This window comes from Salminus brasiliensis, chromosome 11 (genome assembly GCF_030463535.1).
Source record: "Salminus brasiliensis chromosome 11, fSalBra1.hap2, whole genome shotgun sequence".
NCBI lineage: Eukaryota > Metazoa > Chordata > Actinopteri > Characiformes > Bryconidae > Salminus > Salminus brasiliensis.
The window spans coordinates 14,024,140-14,050,203 of NC_132888.1; the positions used below are offsets into that span (position 1 = coordinate 14,024,140).

At 38.7% G+C, this 26,064-nt stretch overlaps 2 protein-coding genes across 3 annotated transcripts; one reads left to right on the forward strand and one right to left on the reverse strand.

Annotated features, from left to right (window-relative positions):
* The first annotated feature begins 370 nt into the window (after nt 1-370).
* pgm2l1 (phosphoglucomutase 2-like 1) lies at nt 371-16,408 on the forward strand. Of its 2 annotated transcripts, XR_011980610.1 has the most exons (15): nt 371-673; nt 4,673-4,840; nt 5,159-5,265; nt 6,644-6,728; nt 7,644-7,727; nt 7,879-8,072; nt 8,151-8,340; nt 8,834-8,931; nt 9,538-9,718; nt 10,191-10,284; nt 11,588-11,717; nt 12,564-12,753; nt 12,854-12,987; nt 14,045-14,739; nt 14,850-16,408. XR_011980610.1 is itself a non-coding variant. In XM_072691846.1 (14 exons), the coding sequence occupies exons 1-14, from the start codon at nt 572-574 to the stop codon at nt 14,145-14,147; spliced, it is 1,860 nt and encodes a 619-aa protein (XP_072547947.1). In that variant the 5' UTR covers nt 371-571; the 3' UTR covers nt 14,148-16,408. The 2 variants fall into 2 exon arrangements, 1 of the variants encoding a protein (XP_072547947.1); XM_072691846.1 differs by having other exon boundaries at nt 14,045-16,408.
* Nucleotides 16,409-21,246: 4,838 nt separating this feature from the next.
* LOC140565338 (olfactory receptor 4S1-like) lies at nt 21,247-22,185 on the reverse strand. The gene has a single exon (XM_072691213.1). It carries the CDS (start codon nt 22,183-22,185, stop codon nt 21,247-21,249), a length of 939 nt encoding a protein of 312 aa, XP_072547314.1.
* Nucleotides 22,186-26,064: the final 3,879 nt, after the last annotated feature.

A 26,064-nucleotide genomic window follows, 5' to 3' on the forward strand; every position in this document is an offset into this window, starting at 1 on the left:
ACAGCTACAGTCCACCAGTCTAAAGTCATAGCCATAGCCATTTCTAAAACATTAACTTAGCCAGCCATTTTAGCCTATTCGGTCAAACAGTGGTCTCTAAATAGACTGATATTAATATTTCTTATTATATATATATATATATATATATATATATATATATATATATATATATATATATTTCTTATTTTATATATATATATTATTTCATATATATATATATATATATATATATATATGTATATATATATATAATAAACAACATGTTTAGAGAGGGCAGATGAACAGAGCCTCCACAGAGCTCTACTGGCTGAGCTCTCTAGTAAAATCGTCGCCGTTGCTGAACTCTCGCGATATTCTCGGAAAGTCTCGGAAAGACAGCGGCTGTTTTCTGCAGCTAGCTGTGAAGCCGCCGAGATGTGTATGTTTACATGACCGGCTTACACCGCTAAACCCCTCCGGTTTGAGCGAAGTAGCTTGTATTAGACAAACTACCACCCGAACCAAACGTTAGGTGATTACGAAACCACGAAGGACAAGCTTTAGCGGATCTTCGTGTCTGTAGCTAATAGTTATGTGGTCACATGAGGACCTGAACGCTAACTCCGACTGCCTGGTGAACACTGGAGATCCCACTTTGGACAAACTGATCAACCAGTGGATCTCCTGGGATAAGGTCAGTGGGGCTCTGCTGTTAAAGCGGACTCTGGGTGCGATGGGTTCCGGTTACTGCACTCACTCCTGCTCGGTGTTTTGCAGGTTCCTGTTTTCTTAACGCGTTTTTCTGTCCGTGTGTTCAGAGGGCTGGAGAGCTTGGACGGATATCTAATGTTAAAGCTTCCTGGCACGATGCGTCAGTGTCACCACTGCAGCTGTGTGCAGCAGTTTACCTTACCCTAACCTTACCCTACCCTTACCCTACCCTAACCTTACCCTACCATACCCTAACCTTACCCTACCCTAGCCTTACCCTACCCTACCATACCCTACCCTACCCTTACCATAGCCTAGCCTACCCTAATCTTACCCTACCATACCCTAACCTTACCCTACCCTAACCTTACCCTACCCTTACCATACCCTAACCTTACCCTACCCTACCCTAACCTTACCCTACCCTTACCATACCCTAACCTTACCCTACCATACCCTAACCTTACCCTACCCTAGCCTTACCCTACCCTACCATACCCTACCCTACCCTTACCATAGCCTAGCCTACCCTAACCTTACCATAGCCTACCCTACCATAGCCTAGCCTTACCCTACCCTACCATACCCTACCATACCCTACCCTACCCTTACCATAGCCTACCCTACCCTAGCCTAGCCTTACCCTTACCATAGCCTACCCTACCCTAGCCTAGCCTTACCCTGCCCTAGCCTACCCTAACCTTACCCTTACCATACCCTAACCTTACCCTACCCTACCATACCCTACCATACCCTACCCTACCCTTACCATAGCCTACCCTACCCTAGCCTAGCCTTACCCTGCCCTAGCCTACCCTAACCTTACCCTAACCTTACCATACCCTAACCTTACCCTACCCTACCCTACCATACCCTACCCTAGCCTACCCTACCCTTACCATAGCCTACCCTACCCTAGCCTAGCCTTACCCTGCCCTAGCCTACCCTAACCTTACCCTAACCTTACCATACCCTAACCTTACCCTACCCTACCCTACCATACCCTACCCTAGCCTACCCTACCCTTACCATAGCCTACCCTACCCTAGCCTTACCCTGCCCTAGCCTACCCTAACCTTACCATAGCCTACCCTACCCTAGCCTAGCCTTACCATACCCTACCCTAGCCTACCATACCCTAGCCTACCCTAACCTTACCCTACACTAACCTTACCATACCCTAGCCTACCCTAACCTTACCATACCCTAGCCTACCCTAACCTTACCATACCCTAGCCTACCATACCCTACCTTAGCCAACCTCAACCTTACCATACCCTACCCTACCCTAGCCATCTAAAATAGAAGGGTCTGGACCTTCTTGTTTCGTTTTGACTCTATCAACATTATGGCGAGTAAAGAACATTATTTTGGAGATTGGGATCATCTAAGATCATTTGTTTTTCTTACCCTCCTGGAACCAGTTGATAGAGTTCATTGAATGAATCAGTTGAGTTGTACCACAAGCAAGTTCAGGAGCAACTCTGCTGTAAAGGTCAGTCTTCCTAAATTAGTGTATGAGGTCACCCTGGTTTCATTATTGCTATTTTTGCAGCACTAGGCAGTATTTAGTACAGAATACCAGTAACGCTAGTTTCCCCATTATCCAAACCTTCTATCTCTGTTTTATCTGCTTTTGTTTTTCATGTTTTTACATAATTTGAATCTGAAATTGACTTCCATTGAAAATTAAGTTCAAGTTTCCTATAAAGTTGCTCTTTTGGACACTAGGATTTTGTGTGAAAATGACAATGTATAGCTATGCATATGAAAAGCCTCAGTCCTTCTTTCCCTTTCATTGAAATACCAGAATATCTGTAGTTACTGTGTACTTTTAAGTTTGCATTGAAAAGAAGGTGCTATGTGAAATGTATGCCATATGGTTTCCTGCTTTTCCTGCTCTGACATACAACTAAACTTGCCAGTTAACAGGTGACTTGGATCAGGTGTGGATCAGGTGTGACTCAGGTGTGCTTGGGCAGGAAGCACAAATACATGTACTTGAATCTGGCTCTCTATGACTGGAGATCCCCACCCCTGAAATATAGTTTCCAAAGTTGAAGGACGCTGAATTGTGCTCGGACGAGGGAGACGGATGATAAGATGATAAGATTTAATATTGCATGCCTGGCTCTTGGAGGTCGGCATAACAGCAATTTAGATACAAGCAGTCTTTAGGTCAAACTGAAATTAAAATGATCCAAAAAATATTTCTGGTTATATTAAACACGACTCACCATGTCAGAAGAAATAAAAGATAAACTAGTGCCCCTAATCTTTAACCAAAGTGTAGCAACACTTGCCTCATATAAAGTGGGGGTGGCAAACCGACTTAAGATAATGGGCCTCATTATGTACGGTCCAATGTCTAGTGGGCCAGAACTGTTTTTTTTTTTTATTAGGAAACTGATGCTGTGTCCACTTCTGAACATTTTACTTTGATTATGATTAATAAACGATTATATAAGCTGTTCTCTCTTGCTGCTCCCTGTTGCAGACTGGATGGGGTGGAGTCACATGACTACACACATGGTAGTATGTTTTAAGGGGACAGTACATGAAATATTAATAATTCAAATATATAAATATTAACAGAATAATAATACAAAATATCGACATGGGCAAGATTATGCTGATTATAGAGTCGGAATATCCTAAATCTACGACAGTTCCCACAATACCAGGCAAATTTAAACTTTACTTGCTAGCAACTAACTCGTCCATATCGCCTTCACCGTGCGTTGTCCATATGACTGTGCGTACCACACTGCCACGTCTGTACCGTGATGGCTCATACAGATACGCCCACTGTTGCACCCCCAGTGCTTAGCAACAGCGTTTCAAACCTGGGGCCTTTTCCTTCCCCCTAAATGTCACTGAAGCCTCTGAATAATGAGATTTTTAAACAGTCTAAATATTTATAGTGCTACAGTACAATGCTAATCCAATGGGCAGCTGATGCTCCTGCTGAAATGATTTTGCATGAATGCAGTTTGGAGTATTTTGCTGTCAGCTGAGGCTGTCTTGTGTTGTCAGTGCAGTGTTCAGCGGTGTTGCAGGTAGCAATATTGATATTTCAACTCTTTAATGACCTTGTTATTCAGAGGATCCAGTGACATACAAAAGGGAAAGGTGTGTGTGTGTGTGTGTGTGTGTGTGTGTGTGTGTGTGTGTGTTTGTGTATATATATATATATATATATATATATATATATATATATATATATATATATATACACACAGCAAAACATCAAGTTTAGAACGGTTTAGTTTACCACCATATGTTACTGTTCACTACTCGTACAGAAAAACTGCTTAGACCTAGAATAAAACTATCATTTGTGAAATAAAATTAACAGAAATGCAGTAACTGGTATTTCTCTCTTTGGCCACAATAACTTATTCTAGTAAGTTAGCTGTTTCCTAAAAGGAACTGCCAGTCTCTGACATCAACTGGGAGAATGTTTTTTTTCCACTTCTTCATGCAGAATTCTTTCAGCTGTGTGATGATTCAGCTTTAGTTTTCATATGGTCATATGGTCTCACATTTTCCTCAAGTGCACTCTGATACAAAAAAGAATTCCTAATGGATTCTATGTGTGTGCTATCTAATGTCTGCAGTTTAAAATGTGTCAAAGATTATGGACTTCATAATTACCATCTTTCTATGTGTTTAACTATCACTTAATTAGACCTTTCACTGCTAATGAACCAAAGCTTACTTGCATGACTTGCATTTTTGCTGACTCATCTTACAAAAAAGCAGATGCTGTTCAATGTGCTTCCTATGAATAAGGAGGGGTCCTTTGTTCTAGCTCTATTACTGCCTGTATTCTTCCAAGAAATATTGTAACAGCTGGCAGTTAGATGGGGACAGAGATTATTTTTTTTATAATTCTTTGACATCACAAAATCCCTAAAAATAGGTTGCTTTACCAGAACATTGTGTGAAGTGTTGTGTTTGTGTTTTGTGTTTGTTTCAGAATGGAGCGACCAGAGAGCAGATCAAAAGTCTGGTGCAGGAAGGGCGTGTGGAGGAACTCCGGAGGAGACTGGGCTCCAGGATGACTTTCGGAACCGCTGGTCTGAGAGCAGCTATGGGGGCTGGCTTTTCTCGAGTCAACGATCTCACTGTAATCCAGTCAACACAGGTTTGGCCTCATTTATAGCTAGACATGGTCCAATTAATTATATTTAAACATTCACTTATCATATATCCAATGGGGATCTCCTTCAAGTGTGTTAGTGGCAGTTCGAAAAGATGAGCCAGTGACCCAGTATCTTTACCAGGATAGGTTGGTATACTGGACTGTTTGGTAAGATGGGAGAAAACAACAATAGATCTGAGACCATGCACATGTTTTTTCTGCTTTCTCCCATCTAACACAGCTAATTAATCTTGTTAGCTAACTAATAAGTGTGTTAAATAATTTCTCATGTGTGTAACCTCCTGTACTGTTTCATGATAGGGTATGTACATATATCTGGCCAAATGTTTCCCTGATCTGAGTAGCAGAGGCTTGGTGGTTGGCTATGACACGCGAGCACAGGATTGCAGTGGCTGCACCAGTGAACGGTAGAGAACTATGCAAATACATTCATTCTGACCTGCGCCTGTCTTCAGCAGTCCATAATCCCCAATTGTAGTCTTTATTTGAACAGTTACTTTGCATACTGACAGTAACTGAACATACACAGTGTGAAAACACCTGTGGCATCTAATTACAAGACTTACTGAGATGATGCACAGCTAAATACTATGTTATACGTGGAACTTGGTGGTTTTGACACACTTAAAGGTCATTTAAAGTCTTAATGGGTTTGTTTAACAGGCATGTCAGATGGAGTGCTGCAGGCCTTTGCAAGTGTTCCAGTTTAGGGCACATGTAAATGTTTCACCTCTGCAGAAACCAAGCACACCAACATATTAGCTGCAAACACTTCCAATAGTTTATACTTCCACTCAATGTAATGACATTAACTGACATTAATTAATTTATTGGAATGCCTTTATTTCTAATGGAGATATCTGTCAAGCACAGCAGAGATCTGTTGTGGTAATAATAAGAAAATGTAAAGAGAAAATACACACACACAAAGCTGAGGATTTTGTGTGTGTGTGTGTGTGTGTGTGTGTGTGTGTGTGTGTGTGTGTGTGTGTGTGTGTGTGTGTGTGTGCGCTCTACTGTATACTGTTCAATTGATGGTATTTTTAGTACCTGTCAATAATTTATAGACACACCTGGTTGAATCTGTGCTAACCATCTTAAACATTTAATCCAAATCTTAGGATGAACATTTTTGTTTTCAAAAAAGACACACTGGTGTTCACCGTAGTTACAATTTAATAGCTGCATTTATTAAGTGAGTTGTAGGACTGTGGCAATATGTATGTGTGATGGTGAGAATAGTTCTCAAACTATGCAGTATGCTACTGAATATTAATACATAAACATTTACTCATTTGCAAAATCAGTAAATAGCCATATTAGCCTACATGACCAAATTTCCTCTTTTCAATTTTACATACAGTGTAGGCCTTCTAACATTCTAACTACGGTGGATATCTGTGTATCCCAGTGTCCTCTATTTTTGAAAACAAAAATATGGTCAACCTAGCATTCTGATCAAATGTTTTGAAGATGATGATCAGCACACATTCAACCAGGTGTGTCCAGACCTTTGACTGGTACTGTACTTATGTGAGTCTGAATAATACATTATTTAGTAGCTTCAGTAGTCACTTCCGAGTCGCCGTACTGACATGCATTGTTAATGTATACATTTGTTAGGCTGTAGTAATGATCCAGTGTTCCACAGCCCCACTTTGCTTTGTATATCATACTGTGTACATACTGTACATGCTGTTTTTGTTAGGGTGTTAACATAGATAACACAAAGAGCAATTTAAGCATGTCTTTTGATGAATGTGATGCTCCTCTTTTTCTCTGCAGGCTTGCGAGGTTGACTGCAGCTGTAATGCTCTGTAAAGATATTCCTGTTTATCTGTTTTCTACATATGTGCCTACCCCATTTGTGGTAAGAAAATGTAATAAATAAGAACATGTGTATTAAATGTACCCTGAATAGGTGAAATAAAGAGGGGTAATGCTTTTAATTTTCAAATTAATTTTCATGCAATGATTTTTAATTACTTTAAAGCTAAACCATATCTGTGCAAAAACACATGTAAGAGCAGCATGTATACAGAAGACACACAAACTTGCACCCTTTGTGAATCTTGCAATTAATTTGCCATCTACAACATATATGTTTTTAATTATAATCTGTTATTTTAAAATAATAATTATTAATGTTTTGTATGTTTCTTCTATGTAGCAGTTGCATATTATGTTTTATATTTAAAATGTTATTAAGGAAAGTACAAATCTGAACATTTTCAAGTATTTCAGTGATACTGAGGCCTTTATCAATACGTGAGCCACTTATTTTTAAAAGGCTGTCATAGTGATGATTTATACATCCATGTAATATATTTACACATATTCATGTATGTATTTATGAGCATCAATGTGTATAATTTAACATTTATAATAATTAGTAAGTGTGATTAATGATGCACATGGTAGAACAGATCAGGTGGGATTGTAACTCTGCTGAGCTGCAAAACCTACATACAAACTAATCTCCAGCAATGCAGATGGAATACTTGTAAAAGTATAACCATTAAGCACTACAGCTGGCATATGACTCTAAAGCAATCTTGTCTTTATGATAATTATTTAATTTAAATATTACTTCTGGGCAAATATGAGGGCTTGTTGCCCTGTGTCCTGGGGACGTTCATCCATCTTTACGTTTTTACTTCAAATGAAGTAAAAATAAATAAAAGTAATAAAAATAAAAATGCATTACTTTCTTCATAAGAAGCTATGCAAATGGAGTTCAGTTTAAGACTAGAGGAATGGCTAACATCTTTACTTTGTCTTGTAGCCGTATGCTGTAAAGAAGATTGGGGCTGCTGCAGGTGTAATGATCACTGCTTCCCACAACAGAAAAGAGGATAATGGATACAAGGTGAGTAACAAAAATAATTCCAGAAAATGTATGTAACATTTAATGAACACATTCTGGAACAGGACATTGTATGTTTTAATGTAAAGCCAGTTTCAGTTCCCCTCTTTCCTTTAGAATATTAATATCTGTAGTGTTAATCTTTTCCCTGTAGGTGTACTGGCATAACGGTGCTCAGATTTCCGCACCGCATGATAAGGAGATCTTGCGCTGCATAGAGGAGAATGCTGAGCCCTGGGCCGAGTCCTGGAATGAAGACCTGGTTGAGGACAGCCCACTGAGGAGTGATCCACTGGAAGATGTCTGTCGCTGGTACATGGAGGAGCTGAGTACGGTGTGCTTCCAAAGGTAAACCACTTGAGACCACTGCTGAAAAGCATTAATGTACAGTGCATACATCTTAGAGCTGTACCTCTTTTATTGTAGAGAGCTCAATGCAAGGTCTCCCTTGAAGTTTGTGCATTCATCTTTCCATGGAGTTGGCCATTCGTATGTGCAGAGGGCGTTTCAGGCATTTGGGTTTCCACCTCCTATCCCTGTACCAGAGCAGATGAATCCAGATCCGAACTTTTCCACTGTCAGCTGCCCTAACCCAGAAGAAGGAGAATCAGTTCTGGTGAGGACAACAAGCCATTAATACATTAGACACTGAATGTAAGCCTACCCTACAATTCTTCACTCATATAACTGTTCTACTGTCATAAATAACATCAGTTAAATAGGTCCGAAGATAGAACTCTGTGGGACTCCACAAGATATGCTAAACCAAACATGTACCAAATAATTTACAATAGTTTCTGCATTGGGAATCATAGCTGAATAATTCACACACAACGTTCAAGAATATTGTCAGATGTAATGCATTTTTTATTCATTGGATCAGTGGTTCTTAACTTAATGCTGGTGAGAGTGGAATGCCAGATATTTCCTGCCCCAACACACCTGATATGGCTGAGTATACTAATTACTTGAAAGTAGAGTTGGGTCCTCTTATCGGGATGGAGTTTGATGTGGGGGGGGGGCATATTACAACTGTAAGACTACATTACAAGCTTTAGTATTAAAGGTATATGGCAAGTTAAATAATTTTATTTCACTCTTTCTTTCAGGAGCTGTCCCTTCGCCTTGCAGAGAGAGAGGGAGCCAAGATTGTTCTGGCTACAGACCCTGATGCAGATCGACTGGCTGTTGCAGAGCAATGTGACAAGTAAGTCATTTGTAGGTTTATGGATGCAAATAGTAATTGAGGTTAAGTATTATTGTTAGAAGGATTCCCAGGTTTATTCCCTGTATTTCTGCTGTAACACACATGCAAGGAGTAATGGGTTATAACTATATTTTGTAAGCCTAATTCCACATTACATGGGATACAAACTAATACTTAAGCATTCAAATAAAGCATCATTTGATCTTAGTTTAAGAGTTAGATGTGAAGATGTACCTAAATGTATTTATATTGTATTATGACTTCTGCTTGGAGAGAGGCTAAAACAAGAAAAAACAAGAATCTGCAATACAGCAAAAAATAAGTGTGGCTCAGTACGGAAGGACTAAAAAAAAAAAAAGTAATATTTTAGTCCTGTAAGCCACTGTAATCCTGTGCTTGAGTGTCATAGGACTAAAAAACTAATTTTTATCAGCTTATTTAAGTCTTTCACATCTTATGTTATTTATTATGTTATATTTATTATGTTGAATGGATTATATATTATTATTGCTTGGAATTGGCTAGATATTGCTGATTTTATATTTTCTGGATGTTATCATCATGTGGAAAGCTCTTCAGTTGATTGAAATATATTTGTATGGTCAGTTGTGGTTGGAAAGTTTTTACTGGGAATGAGCTGGCTGCATTGCTTGGTTGGTGGATGCTGTACAACTGGAAAGAGACGCATCCAGACCCAGCAGAAGCTGACAGAGTGTACATGCTGGCCACCACTGTCTCCTCCAAAATACTTAAAGCTTTGGCACAAATGGAGGGCTTCCACTTTGAGGTCAGTGAAAACCTTAAGAGCTCAGATTTGTGTATGTAAGGCAGATTCCTGTATGTTTTCTTATAACTGTGTACGATAGGAGGGTTCACAGATTAGATTAACAATCACAAATTAAAAAATTCTTTGCTCTGAATTACATGTAATATAGCAACATGCTAAAACAGGACAACATGCGCAGTGTCCTTTCTGAGACTTTCCATTAAATCTGTTCAATAGATCTGCTTTTCATAGCATTGGAAAAACAAAACGAACACAAAGAAAAACATGGCAGTGTCTAAATATCTAAATAATCTATATCTAAAATTACTTGCAATAATACACCTTACCCAATAAGCTCCGAAGCAAAATAATTCCTATAATGTAAAGAAATACTAAGAAATATTTATATAATTGTAAATCTTTGCATTCTTGTTGATTGAAAGGCTGCCTGTGTCCTGTTCCATTTGTCCTGTTTGACGTTTCCTCATCTCAGGAAACTCTACCTGGCTTCAAATGGATTGGAAATAAAATCCATGAGTTAACAAAAACAGGAAAGGAGGTCATTTTTTCCTTTGAAGAGTCCATTGGTAAGTAAAACTATATTTACTATAATTTATGTGTCTTCTGTTTTACTTTTTTACTAAAAATGGAAAACTTTCTCATATAGCAGCAGTAAGTTGATTAATGGTATTAATGTTTTAATTGTTTGATGCTGCAGTATTTTTAATTAATCTGTAGTGGATTCCAGAATTTGGATTTATGATAAAGATGTTAAAATGTCTCTGTTGTTTGAAAGTCATTGACTATAGTACAATGATTGTAATTGGTAGAGATATATTGTTTAAATGGTTGTTTCAGAATGTAGCTGTTCTGAAATTGATTTAAACATTTAAACAGTTAAACATGCAGCAAACAGTGGCATGCATAAAAATTGAGCAATGTCTTTCAGTTCTTCTTTGGGTTTTTTTGCCCAGTCTTCCAAAAGGCTTTGGCTGTGGGAGCCATCATATGAAGGATCATGTTTGTGCAGGGTCTTTTGCAGTTTTGATTTGCTTTTCTAGCGATCCTACAGTCCTGAAAGTCTGCCCTTCCTAATAATTACAGTGAAGAAGTAGTAGTTAGTATAGTTGTAACAAGCTTAAAACCAGAGGCCCTGTTATGTTATGAGGTGCCCAAATATTTGCCCCGCTCCCTCACTGACAAATAGCTTCTGTAAACATTAATGTATGAATGCCTAAAGATGCAGGGTTTACTGCTGTCATGTAATACTTATTTACATTTACATTTACATTTATGGCATTTAGCAGACGCTCTTATCCAGAGCGACTTACAAGGTTACACGTATTACAGAGGTGGGCCAATGTAGTGTTAGGAGTCTTGCCCAGGGACTCTTATTGGTGTAGCGCAGCATAGTCACCCAGACCGGGAATCGAACCCTGGTCTCCCACATGGTGTTGTTGTAACGCAATGGTAGGTGGTGGTGTTATCTGTTGCGCCACACCAACCACTTATGATTTGACTGTGGCATGGGATGTGTGGCTACTAATAAAGGGCCCAGCCGTTTTTGTGTATTGTGTATGTAGCAGCCTTTTGTTTTTGTTTTTTGTTTTTTTACTTTTTATTTTATTGTCCTTTCACTGGGTCTGTGTTTATTATATATATCTATAGCTAGTTGTATTTCTTGATTTAAAGTATTTTAATAATTAAAAAAAAAAAAATTTTAATTAATAATTCTTAAAGATAAATCAGATTTGAACCAGCCCTTTTGTATCAATACTTACAGTGTAATATCTGCAGGCCTGACTTTTAAAAAAGTCTATATTAAGGTTATTGAAGTTATTGTTTATCCAACGAGTTTCTGTATTGAAGTGGGTGTTTTTGTGGTGTCAGGATTTCTATGTGGGAGCATGGTCCTTGACAAGGATGGAGTGAGTGCTGCTGCTGTTGTCTCTGAGATGGCAGCCTATTTACATACCAAAAATGTAACGCTTAATCAGCAACTTCAAAATATCTATGACATGTGAGTAATACTTTTCCTTTTATATACATAGATAGCTACTGTCCTCCTCCTCTTTATGCACACAGTCCTGCTTTGCTAATGATGTGCTAATCGTATATTTTGTTTCTATTCTGACCTCTTTACAAAATGTTCTTATGGTACGAAAATCAACTTTTCAAAGCTTCTAGTTTCTGGTTCATTCATGAAGTTATGCAAAGTATATAAAATTCTAGTTTTAAATAGACATGGGAAAACAGTATCTGCTGTAATAACATCCATTTATCAGTTTTATGAAGTGATGTTTTACAAATGTTTATAATATCCAAAATGTAAAATTTGGATAAATAGGCTGATTAACCAAAAACTTATTTAAACTGAAAATAATTGTTTTTGATAAAACTTTTTGCATTGTTTTATTGTCTCAGTAACTCACCATGTTAATGTGCTGAGCTTCTGCATTGGATACAGCATGTTTTTCCTTTTTTGATTAAGTTAGTCATCACATTTCACAACACCGGTTTAACACTTAAAAATGTTGCTTATGCATGCAGTTGTTGTCTAAAAAGTGGTATTTTGCCACACACAAGTTTAAGTAATGGCATATATTACACATTGCATCATAAGAAATTGACAAAATATCAAAACTCTGGAAAACTTGTAAAGCTTGGTAGAATGGTGATGAGGAACTCCGTCGGAATGGTCATCCGGTTCATAAGACGGGCTTTGTTAACTTAGCAGTTTGATAATATGCTGTATAATTATAAATATAATCACATATAGTCTGTTGGTTTTACGGTTGTAAAGATTGGCTTTTTTTCATTTGCAAAATGAGTGTGATGTTGCTTTCTGTTTCCTGCTTTTCTCTAGTTATGGCTACCACATTTCCAGAACCTCCTATGTTCTCTGCAATGACCCTCCTACTGTCAAGAGAATTTTTAACCGCTTGCGCAACTTTGAAGGCGAGGGTGTATATCCAAAGATATGTGGTGGATACAGCATTGCACACATAAGAGATGTGACTACAGGTTATGACAGCAGTCAGCCTGACAAACGATCTGTATGTATTGCCTGTCTCGACACAGCTTCAGTAGATACAATGTGTGATTGGAGCATTTGATCAATGTTTTTTTTTTTGTTGTTGTTTTTGTTTTTTTTAGGTTCTCCCAGTGTCCAAAAGCAGCCAAATGGTCACGTTCACATTTCATAACGGCATTGTTGCCACACTTAGGACTAGTGGGACAGAGCCAAAAATTAAGTACTACACAGAGTTCTGCGCACCACCTGGAAAGAGGTTAGTGTCACCAGGATCCTCAAAGTGGTTCTGTAGCAGTTACTTCCAATATTTTCAAAATTCCAGCACCAGTGTTAGGAACTACTAGACACATGCTCTCAACCTCTAGAGACTTTTTTTAAGACAGATTGGTGCTAAAGTGAAGTTGCAGGAAATACTTTCTCTATGTGACCCAAAATTCTAAGAACAAGAACAGAAATAGATGTTCAAAAATTATTGTTGTGTCATTTAACTTTTAATGTTACGGTTCTGTCCTTAGATGGTACTATATCTATTTTTCCTTTGCTTATCTTTTAATTGACATTGGTGAAGCTCCAATGAGCACACTAGGACTGTTATCTCACACAAAGTTAGAAGATTGGAGGAAAAAAGTGTTGCTGTTGTTGTTATGATCATCATATTTGCAAATACATCTGCTGATACTTCCAGGAATATCACTGATAATGTTACTAAAAGCATCAGCAGAAGTACTGATAGAGCTACTGCTAATATCATATTACAACTACTAATATTATTACAGGTAATAAATGAATTGCAAGTAGTATTTTTTCAGTTAATGTTCAGGTAAATGCAAAAACAGTGGTTGTGACTAAGCTTAATATTTTTCACATAAAACAACATAATGTGCTGTTCAGTAAAGGCCATGGTAGTAGTATGCTATCATTTCATGTGTCCACAAAACTGTAATGAATCTGGTGATAAAGAACAGATTTGCAAATTGCAGACTTTATCACACTGTTCTGAGAAGTCATGAAAAGTGCACCAAATTGTATTGAATAAAATTTTATTGAATTCTGGATTTGTGGCAGAATATTTAACCTTCCAATTTAACCACTAATATAATGCCAGCTTTTGTTCCGCTCCAATCTCTTGAGAATATAAGCTAAAATACTGTAAAAACCTTAAACAATTTGTTAAATTATGTTTTTGTAAAAATATTCTTTAACAAAGCACCTTAGATGTTTTTTCTTAGTATTTCACTACATGAATATCACATGCATATAAACTATCTGATCCTGTTTTGTAATACTTGTGAAAATTTTGCTTGCTTTTACAGAGACACGTTTAGCCTTGAAGAGGAGTTAAAAAAATTGACCTCTGCTCTGGTGGAGGAGTATCTGGAACCTGAGAAGAACAATCTGATTCGCAGATCAGTTTAGAAGTGTCTCTTCCCTTCAGTGACTGCTGTCCTCGTTTGCTTATTTCATTTAAATAGAATTTCGAAGTCTGAATGTTATTTCACCACTGTGAAACGATGTACACTGCTGCAAAGTTCTTAAGATGCAGATCAATGCAGAGTAAACAAGCATGCTTGGTTCTGCCGTTGTGATTCATGTATTATGAGTATTACAGTCCTAGAGGTCTCTTAAAAACAAGAGTGTTCAGCTATAAGCAGGAAGGATTTTATTCCCTCCATGTTTTGGTTTTGGCTAGTTATGAGGAGATGTACTGGTCCTTTTCCACAGTGTGGAATGTAACCTTATGTTTTTTGTTTTATGTATATGATGATGGAGTTGATCACCATTGATGCAGCTGAAAGTCCTTGAACTGCACCTTCCCGAATTCAAATCTGCTAAAATCACTTGGCGAACATAGAGGATCTACAAACGTTAATCTGCAGACATTTGAAGACGTCTCCATTTTGATGTAGAACTGGTGCTGAACACAACTGAATATTGACCCAGTGCTTCTATTTTACAAGAGACAATCACACATGTTGGGAAGGAGCTCCTAATGAAACAGACAACCCCAGTTAAGTCATTTGTTAAATAAGATGGACAAATATTTAATTAGCCTTACCAGTTATTTAAAGCAGTAGACTGTTAGTGGGCATTAATAAGCCATTGTGCTTCTTTCTGCAGGTTTTTCAGTTTACCGCACTTGCTGTTTTGTTTTTTGAGATGCAAAAATGGATGTGGCTTGTAATTTACTGACTCATTTAGCAGGCTGAAGATTCTGGACCAGGGCGAGTTAGTTATAGATTACCCAATCTGGTTGCTCATTGCTGTTTATATGTGGTCTTCATGAAGTCAGTAGCTTCCAAAAACAATTCATTAAATATATAGACAAGAAATATATCACAGGCAGTACAGGGTCCCACATGGGTTGCTATTAACCATCAACCCCTAGTTTGCATGAAAGAAGGGGAGGTCAAGTCAAAAGCAGTTGAAGAATGTAGAGCAAGTCGGCAAACCGTCTGGAACAGTGTGCTAGAACATCTTGTGAAGGCTGAAGCCGTTTTGACCATGACTCCAAATTCCTGCAACCTCTGAACTACTTTTCAGCAGGAAAACATGCTCACTACAAAGCATAATGCTGTTTATAGTTAAAAGTAAAAATATATACTGTTTCCAGATTAAAGAATCGTCCCATCAGTGAGTAAAACTGTGAATTCTAATATATACTAAAGTAGTTCTGCTTATATTTTTCCTGAATCACCACTGTTCTGTATAGTTTAGCATTTCTGTTAGACTATAGGCAGAATTAAACATGTTAGGAACTGGGAAGTCACATAAAAGTGTAGGGTAGGAGTGCTCTGGGACCAGAATATAGAGACGCTGTAATAGACAGCTTGGTGTATGTCAAACCTCATGTCAGGCAAACATGGTGCATTAAACATTGCACAGTTTATTGAATGTGTGCTGATATTTAGTTATTAAACAGCTTCAAAATAGAGATTTTGATTTAGTTCTATTAGATGTTAGAACCGTGAACATACTTGCTAACCATTCAGAAAAGTGGTAAAAAAAAAATGCTGGTCCAGCTTTTGATGCTGCAGTTTTTTTTTTGTTTGTTTGTTTTCTTTTTTTTCTTCCTGAGCTGGGTTTAACAGGTGTTACCCATCATGTTCACAATGGAAGAAGAAACCCGTACCCTTTATTGCTGTGCAGCAAATATTTCAGTGTTCCGTTTTGTATTTGGTGTTTTGTGGATCTTTGTTGATTCAGTTTGTGTGTCTGTACAAATGGCTTTGCACAGTTCAGAAAGGAAGACTCTCGCTGCTCTTTTCACGTTGACTTTGCTCTTGTAGCACTGCAGGTGTTTTGAGATCTTTCTTGAGGTTTATCATTATTAGCAAAAGTTGGTGTTGAGGTGGTGTTGAATATTTTTGAATATTCTTCACATTACACCGTGTAAACCTACAGTCAGGTCGAACTTGACCTGGATTATGGAGATTGACGGAAAGCACTTAATGCCGGTAATGTACAGTGGTGCAAAGAACAGATGATATATTTTAGATAAATGAGTTTTGAAAACCAAAGGAAAATATTTTCTTTGTAGTGTTGTGTGCAAGAATAAAATGTTACTTATGCTATATTTCATGCACTGCATTTAACTTCTGTTTCCAATAAAAGTTTGCTTTAGAAAACTGATGCTATAAATTCCTCAAAGAAAATACAATACTACAGAATTTCATCATGCATTAAAACCTTATTTCTGATTCACTCATCATTCATCTTCTCTTTCTGGTCCTTTAAAAAAATGATATGCTTTTGAAAAGTATTTAAAAATGTAAAACATAAAAAAACTGAAATGAAAATGTATACCTTTCAAAATATTCATATTTTATATTGCTTTAATATTGCTTAAAACCTGTTTTGACCTACTTGAGGTGGTCTGAAGTTTTAAATCTTATCTCAATAATGATTCAAATACTTTACAAACTATCCACTTTTTTTAAAAGAGGTTTTTAAATGTCTTAGAAATTCTTATAAATTAATTTATATACTCTGAAACTGAAAAAGTGTTGTGAACCATTAAGGGATCTTTTTGAAATGGACTTAACCCCTTAAAGTTAAAAAATATTTAAAAGATTGGTTTTATACTATTCAGGTTGAGGTTTTTGTGTGAATTCCTGTTATCCTCACCTCACCTCATGTTTGGGAGGTGATGCAATTTGGCATTACACAGATACAGTTATTAGAGCAGCTGCTTTTCACTTGGTTCAGCCTCTTGACTCCTGTTTACAGACACAACTTTACAACTGCCCAGAGTTTCAGACTTCAGTACAGTCTGATGTAACCCTCGCTCCAATCAGAACTCCTGCTGAAACCAGGAGAGCTCCGCTGAGGAGCTGTGTGAGGATTACTCTCAGAGTCTGGGGCGTTAGGAGGTCACAGCTGCACCTTTTACGGTGAAGCTGTTTATAACTATAGCGCTCCACGAACCGAAGCTCCGCTCTGTTTAAGCTTCACACGAACCGAAGCTTTAACTGATTCAGGTTCAGTAATTTTGAATAAGAAGTTTTAATGAGCCTGTTCTGAAAATGTAGTGAATAAAATCTACAGGTGTTTCTTGTGAGATGTAGGGAGACACTTATAAAGTACTTCTTTTCTTGCCACCTCTGTTAAGAAACCGTTTAGACACTAGCTAGCTAGCTAACTACCTGGCTAACGCTAGCTAGTTAATGCTGGTAAGCAAACCGGACCCAGCTTGAGGTAGACGGCCTGTACAGACCCAGAAACACTCAGCACGTTTAAAACTGCGGGTAAGTGAGGATAACTGTTTAATATATTGCTGATATGTAATTACTGCATGGGGATCATAAACAGAACTAGACGAGTACCGACCAGGTGCTAGCTAGCTAGCGTTAGCTTATTTAGGAGTTATCGCTCGCTGCTAAACCTTGTTTAACCAAGAGACGTTTTAGTGCTACTTGGACATATTTAATTGATCTGATATTAAAGTACAAATGTTTTTGATGAGATGCTGGAAAGCTAGCTACATTTGAGCTCTTGTATTTTGGGTTGAATTGTTTTTATTTTAGCTTGTTTATTGTTCCTTTATTTTTGCTTTCTGTTTGTAGGTTTTTTACAGTGCAAATTTTGCAGCTTGGGTCAAAAGGAAGCCCTAACTCTCTTTAAGTTCACTTCAGGGGTCTTTCTGCCATGACTGCAGTGACCCTCAGAACAGATCCCTTGGGATGCAACACAATCCCAAATCAAATCTGAAGCTACTAGCTAGCTGGATTAAGGGATGGCCACTAGTTCTAGCTGGTTGTGCTGGACTGAGGAGCTCCGACTACTGTGGAGAAAACCTGGTGGAGGAAAGCAGACGGTGCAGTTGGTCCTGAACACACACTCTCACACTCTCACACACTCACTCTCACACACTCTCTCTCTCCCCCTCCCTCACTCTCACTCCCTCACTCTCTCTCTCTCTCTCTCTCTCTCTCTCTCTCTCTCTCTCTCTCTCACACTCACTCTCACACACTCTCTCTCTCCCCCTCCCTCACTCTCTCACTCTCACTCTCTCTCTCTCTCTCTCTCTCTCTCTCTCTCACACTCACTCTCACACACTCTCTCTCTCCCCCTCCCTCACTCTCTCACTCTCACTCTCTCTCTCTCTCTCTCTCTCTCTCTCTCTCTCTCCCCCTCCCTCACTCTCACTCCCTCACTCTCTCTCTCTCTCTCTCACACTCACTCTCACACACTCTCTCTCTCCCCCTCCCTCACTCTCTCACTCTCACTCTCTCTCTCTCACACACACACATACACACACACACTCTCTCTCTCTCTCTCTCACTCTCTCTCTCTCTCTCTCTCTCATTCCAGGTATTTGTAGGATTTCTTTTATTAATCAACTGAACAAGCATGTTGTTAGCGTTGGCTCAGTTTTAGCAATAAATTATAAATATTATATATTACAGTGTTACATTTCTTAGTTAGATTTATGTTAAATGAACTTGAACTGAACTTGTTAATTCTGTCTGAATAAGATCACAGCACAGTAGTTTTAGTAAGATTTAGCCAATAGCAGAGCTTCAGTAAATTAAGTATTATAAAAAAAAAAGACAATTATCCAAGAAAATATGATATCACAAACTTTCATAACCTAGACTTTATGAAGAAGCTTGAAAAAGACAAAAAGAGCAAAGCAAAAATTGTCAGAAAACCTAAGAGACAAACAGGATAATGCTTGGAATGCAGTGACTTGGCAATTCTTCACACTGTGGAGATTAGATGACGTGTTTGAATTTAAGTGACGCAAAACAGTGTGTGATTGGATGGTGGTGGGTCCGGTGATTAAAGTCGGTGGGAGGAACGGGAAGTATGACAGAATAATTAACTTTATTTTCATTTTCTAATGAAATTTAAAACATATTTCTTATCTATCATTGGATGATTTGTAATGTCCAGAAAGAAATTAATTGGCATTCAACTTTCAGTCAGGTATTGGCAACCGCAAGGTTCAACATGCAGTTAAAACAAGATAGAAGTGATTTGGGGTAAGAAATACTACCGCAGGTTCACTTTATGGCTGTACAATTTCACCAAATCGAATATGTGTTATGCTTAGCCCATATATGATTGGGTTTAGGAGAGGAGGCCCAACCAGAAACTCAACCCAAGTTGTTGCACAGAGCCTGCATTCCCTCACCTTGTCCATAATGAGCACACAAAGCACCTGACGGCACAGAAATACAGAGTTAATGAGAGTTGTTAAATGGAGAAGGCAAGTCTCCATGAATTTCACCCGCTCTGTCTTGGACTTCAAAGATGCTTTGATGATGCTAACATATGAGATAGTGATGAACACAGCTTGAGAAAAATGAGAATATATTAGAACATACCAATAAAAGTGGCATCTATGCAGGAAAGCTCATTTACTGGACTGAGTTTGTTAGTATGTGTACACATATGTATATGTAAAAGGTCAGTTCCCATGGCTAAATTACATATTTTGATAAGGAAAATATGTAAACACAACCTTTGTAGCAGGCATACAGCTTTGGCATGTGCAAAAGTTTAGACAACCAACCTTATTGGCAGATCAAAATTAGAATTGCTTTATTTCACCATGTATGTTTTGCTTTCTTAGTGATTGCACACATGCATGACAGACTAGACAAGTACACATACTTTTGACTAATATTCAAAATAGATATAGAGAAATCAAAATAGATGAGGGAAAGTGCATGTCCTTTCACACATGCTTTCTTCACAATAGATAAACATACTAGGTCTGTTTTCATACTCATCCAATCATTACCACGGGTAATTGTAATCAAAGAGTACCATTTTAACATTAACAGTCCACAGCACATTTCCAAGATGCATCTGGTTTATGATGTTGATGTATCAAAATTATGCTATGCCAAACATTACTATCAAACATTCATATGTGAAAACTATCAGATGTGTGCTATCAGATGTTTACTAATTTATTAAAGTATTGTAATAAGAGCAATAAGGCTAGGCTAAGCTAAAGAATTTACAGTCAAGAGAAAAATGGTGAGTGGATGTAGATATAGAGTTCCTGTAAGCCTAGTAAAGCTTGTATTGTAATCACAATGCAAAAAGTGCACGTCTTCACATTAAATGTAATATCTTAGATTTTTCTTATAGGCAAAAGCTGGTCAGGTGCTGCCCTAAATGGCTAAGCATAATGTTTGGAACACTGCTTAGTACAACTGCTTGCACTTCTTTGTGGTTGACCGTTTCTTTTTCTTCTTTCTGGATTAAATTGTTCATGTTTCATCTATTGGTTTAATTAAACATTCAGATGATTACATTGGAAGCTTTGTGATTTTCAGTCCATTATGCTTTCAAAAGCTGTCCCAATTTTTGTCCAATCACACAACATTGAGTATTCTTATTTTATATAGTTGACTTTTTTTAAAGCATCCCTTACTTGTTTTACATAAACTCTCTGTCACAGCAAATATTACATCCCACACAGCAGAGGGAGACAAAGTCATAATTAATATCTCTTTGTTGATGTACATTCATCTGACATTTTCAAAAGAGCTGCATTATACCTTCAGTGTTCTTAAAGGGCTTACTGAACCTAGTCCAAATGCCCTCTGACTTGTGGAAATGAAACCCAAAACAGACAGATAACAGATAACAGACTCAATAATTGATCATGTTCTTAGAATGTAGGAATAATGAGATGGGCTGGACTCAACATGTAACTTATTCTGTACTTTCAAATGACACTGATTCAAAAAAAGTTCATTTATGCAGGAGGACATTTTCACACCCATTAAATAGGAAAAGAGAGACTATTTGTTTTCCGAATCATAAATATAAAAGGCATAAATAACATTGTTTTTACATAATTGAATCATTTAAAAGTTAATGTGTACTTGGCCAGTTGTTTACATTTACATACCAAACATTAACAAGCTTTTATATATATATATTATTATTATTATTTTATTTATTTATTTATTTTTTAGACATCTTAAGCTTTTCCTCTCTTCTTTCTTACTTGAGAAAAGTGCCTGCATTAAAAGTAATTCTGGCTTCAATATCAGTTCTGTCGCACTGCTTTTAGTCTGTGGCTGTACATGTGGGCAAACCGGCGTCGAATCTGGGTCATTTTTAGCCCATATACGATGGGGTTTAGGAGAGGAGGCACTACCAGAAACTCCATTCCCAAAATGTTGCGGAGAGCTTGTAGTTCTTGACCTCTGCCATAGCGAGCACACATAACATCCAATAAAACGGAAAGAGTGAAGTTCGTAAGGGTGATTAAATGAGGAAGGCATGTCTGCATGAATTTAACCCACTCTTTCTTTGACTTTAAAGAAGCTCTGATGATGTGCATATAAGAAATGATGACGAACACAGCTTGAGCAAAATGTAAAAATATTACAATGTAGCCATAAACACTGTGCACAATAACATCTGTGCAGGAGAGCTTAATAACATCCCAGTAAAAGCAGTAAAGCTTGTCAATGTTATTACCACATAAAGGTGTTTGTACTGTCAGTACAGTCCCAGCAGACACTTCTAGTATAGGGAAAAGCCAGATAATAGCCAGTAAATTCACCACTTTCTGGTGTGTCATAATGTTGTGATATTCCAAAGGCTTACAAATGGCCAAATATCTGTCATAGGCCATAACTGTTAGACATGTGAATTCACATAAAATGTAGCAGTGAATGATATATATTTGTGACAGGCACCCAATATATGAAATAACATGAGAGTCTGAAAAAAGATCAGCAAGAATCTTTGGATAAAAACCAGAAGTACCACATATTCCATTTACAAACAAAGTGAATATGAAGAGATACATGGGTTCGTGAAGTGATTTATCCAGAATAATTGTGATAATTAGTATCAGATTTACAAACAGAGTCACAATATAGACAAGAAGACCCACTGCAAAGTAAATGTGTTTGTTTGTCTTCGAGTCATTCAGTCCATGGAGCACAAATACAAACTCCCCAGTGGAATTTTCCATTACTTCATCCCAGTCCACATAAAACTGGATGTAAGGGCAGAAAAAGCCTTAAAAGCTTATTTCCTTAAAACAGAAATGAAAAAGAAAGCCTTTTAACACAAAGTGGCTTTTTTAATATCCACAGTGACAAAGTGGTTCTAAGTAAAGAACATTTTCCATACCTGTTACCCTTGCTTATATATAGATATTACAGCAGGTCACGTGTATAAATCGTGGAAGTGGGACAACTCCCTGAAGATGTAATTTACTGGACTGAGTGAGTTATTTATTTATATTTAAACCAGAAGTTTACATACACTATATAAAAAGACACATGCATTTTTTTCTCACTGTCTGACATGAAATCAGAATCATAAACCTTTCCTGTTTTAGGTCAATTAAGATTACCAAAATTATTTCTACTTGCTAAATGAGAGAGGGAATTTTTAAGACAATTTTTATTACCTTCTTCAGAGTCAAAAGTACTATGCCTTTTAACAACTTGGGACAGCCCATATGATGATGTCATGTCTTTGGAAGCTTCTGATTTATTTATTTTTTGGCAACATCTGAGTTAATTAGAGACACACCTGTGGATGTGTTTTAAGGCACACCTGAAACACACTGCTTTTTTGTGTAACATCATGGCAAAGTCAAAAGAACTCAGCCAAGATATCAGGAAGAGAATTGTGGACTTGCACAAGTCTGGCTCATCCTTGGGTGCAGTTTCCAGGTGCCCGATCCAGGTGCCTCGTAAATCTGTACAAACAATTATACGCAAGTACAAACAAGGTGGGAATGTCCAGCCATCATACCGCTCAGGAAGGAGACAGGTTCCCAGAGAGAACCATTTTTTGTTTCAAAATGTCAGATTTACCCAAGAACAAAAGCTAAATACCTTGTGAAGATGCTGGCTGAAGCTGGTAAGAGTGTGTAATTATCCACAGTAAAACGAGTACTGTATCGACATGGGCTGAACGGCCACTCTGCCAGGAAGAATATATTACTCCAAAAGAAACATAAAAAAGCCAGAGTAATGTTTGCAAATGCACACAGGGACAAAGACCTTAATTTTTGGAGACATATCCTGTGGCCTGACTAAACAAAAATTGAACTGTTTGGCCATGATGACCATCGTTACGTTTGGAGGAAAAGCTTGCAAGCCTGAGAACACTATCCCAACTGCAAAACATGGGGGTGGCAGCATCATGTTGTGGGGTTGTTTTGCTGCAGGAGGGACTGGTGCATTTCACAAAATAAATGGCATCATGAGAAAAGAATATTATGTGGAAATACTGAAGCAACATCTCAAGACATCAGCCAGGAAGTTAAAGCTTGTGCGCAAATGGATCTTCCAAATGGATAATGACCTAAAGCATACTGCCAAACTGGTTACAAGGTGGCTGAAGGATAACAAAATCAGTGTTTTGCAGTAGCCATCACAAAGCCCTGATCACAATTCTATTGACAATTTATGGGCAAAGCTGAAAAGGCATGTATGAGCAAGGTGGCCTACAAACATGGCCCAGTTACACTAGTTCTGTCAGGAGGAACGGGCCGAAATTCTTACTATTGTGAGAAGCTTGTGGAAGGATATCCAAAATGTTTGACCCAAGTCATACATTTTAAGGGCAATGAAACCAAATACTAATGAAATGTATTTAAACTTTTGACTTTGAAGAAAGTAATAAAATTGCCTTATAAATCCCTCTCTCATTATTCTGGCATTTAGGAAATATAAATAGAGCTAAGACTGGCTGAAAGGAAGTGGCGGAAGTCACAACACGACTCCGACCTCCACTCCTATCAGTCTCTTCTCTCCAGGTTTAGAACGGAAGTTGCTGCCGCTAAAGCATCTTACTACAGGGGGAAATTGGAATCCTCTGCATCTGACCTACGCAAACTCTTCACCATCTTCTCCTCTCTCCTCAACCCTCCTACTCCCCCACCTCACACTACCCTGTCTGCAGATGATTTTGTCTCCTTCTTTGAAGAAAAGGTTGACAAGATCCGCCGATCTTTCCCCCCTGCCTCTACCCCGCTCTCTAGGCACTGCCCTCCTCCTCCCTCTTCTCTGACCTGCTTCTCTCCTCTTTCAACAGATGACCTCCTACATCTTCTCACCTCCAATAATCCCACCACCTGTCCACTAGACCCTGTTCCATCCCCTCTGTTCCAAACAATCGCTCCAAACCTCATTCCTTTCATCTCCTCTATCATAAACAGCTCTCTGTTGTCAGGTCAGGTACCATCGGCCTTCAAGTCTGCCAGAGTCGTGCCCATCCTAAAGAAACCAACTCTGGACAGCTTGGACATCGGCAACTACAGACCTATCTCTCTTCTCTCTTTCCTCTCAAAGATTCTCGAACGTTCTGTCTACAACCAACTGTCTCTCTTTCTCACTCTGAACAATCTTCAGGACCCTAACCAGTCTGGCTTCAAAGCTGCACACTCTACTGAAACTGCTCTCATTGCAGTTACAGAGAAGCTCCATGCAGCTAAAGCTGCCAGACTGTCCTCGGTTCTGATCCTTCTCGACCTTTCCGCAGCTTTTGACACAGTGGACCACAAGATCCTCCTGTCTATCCTTGCCGGTCTTGGAATTACCGGCTCTGCATGGCAATGGTTTGCATCATACCTGCAGGGACGCTCATACCAGGTAACGTGGCAGGGCGACACGTCCGCTCCTTGTAGTCTCTCCACTGGCGTTCCACAAGGCTCGGTTCTTGGTCCTCTTCTTTTCTCACTCTACACTCGCTCTCTTGGTAAAGTGATATCCTCTCATGGATTCTCTTACCACTGTTACGCCGATGACACTCAACTCATGCTCTCTTTCCCACCATCTGACACACAGGTTTCTGCCCGCATCTCAGCATGCCTCGCCGACGTCTCTTCTTGGATGGCGGCTCACCACCACAAACTCAACCCCAGCAAGACGGAGCTGCTGTACATCCCGGGAACTGCTGGACCAAGAAACGATCTTGCCATCACCTTTGAGAACTCACTGGTCACTCCTTCTACAGAAGCCTTGGTGTATTGATGGATGATCAGTTATCGTTCTCAAGTCATGTTGCAAACGTAACTCGGTCCTGCAGATTTCTTCTGTACAACATCCGGAGAATTCGACCCTTCCTCTCTAGAGAGGCCGTCCAGGTGCTTGTTCAGTCTCTCGTCACTTCCAGACTTGATTACTGCAACTCTCTTCTGGCTGGTCTCCCTCTGCGCACCATCAGGCCCCTGCAACTCATCCAGAATGCTGCGGCACGGGTCGTCTTCAATGTCCCAAAATTTAGCCATGTCACTCCACTGCTGCGTTCTCTCCACTGGCTTCCTGTAGCTGCCCTCATCAGATTTAAAACCCTGACGCTGGCCTACAAAGCCAAGAACGGACCAGCCCCTCCGTATCTGATGGCAATGGTCAAAAGCCGATCCGCACCAAGAGCCCTTCGAGCTTCAAGTACGGCTCGGCTTGACCCGCCATCCCTCAAAATCCGCGGAAGACAAGCGTTCAGGCTTTTTTCTGTCCTGGCACCAAAGTGGTGGAACGAGCTTCCCCTGGGTGTCCGAATGGCCGAGTCGCTCGCTGTCTTCAAACGCAAACTGAAGACCCACCTCTTCAGAGAATACTTGGACGAATAGTTCTATGGTCGCCTTATTGTAATGTGTTTAGCAATGTCTGAGTTTAGAGGTATCTTTGAATTATTAGTCTATTCTAACTAGCTAAGGTTATTCTTGGGTAAATAGCAAAGCACTTTGTAAGTCGCTCTGGATAAGAGCGTCTGCTAAATGCCGTAAATGTAAATGTAAATGTAAATAATTTTGGGAATCCTAATTGACCTAAAACGGGAATAGTTTATCCTAAATTCATGTCAGACAGTAAGAAAAAAATGTCTCTTTATT

Excerpts from the sequence above, each read along its gene's own strand:
- pgm2l1 (XM_072691846.1), top strand. The coding sequence starts at position 572 with ATGTGGTCACATGAGGACCTGAACGCTAACTCCGACTGCCTGGTGAAC. Across the intron at positions 4,841-5,158 it reads CTGTAATCCAGTCAACACAG|GGTATGTACATATATCTGGC; the intron begins GTTTGGCCTCAT and ends GTTTCATGATAG. Across the intron at positions 5,266-6,643 it reads AGTGGCTGCACCAGTGAACG|GCTTGCGAGGTTGACTGCAG; the intron begins GTAGAGAACTAT and ends TTTTCTCTGCAG.
- LOC140565338 (XM_072691213.1), bottom strand. The coding sequence starts at position 22,185 with ATGGAAAATTCCACTGGGGAGTTTGTATTTGTGCTCCATGGACTGAAT.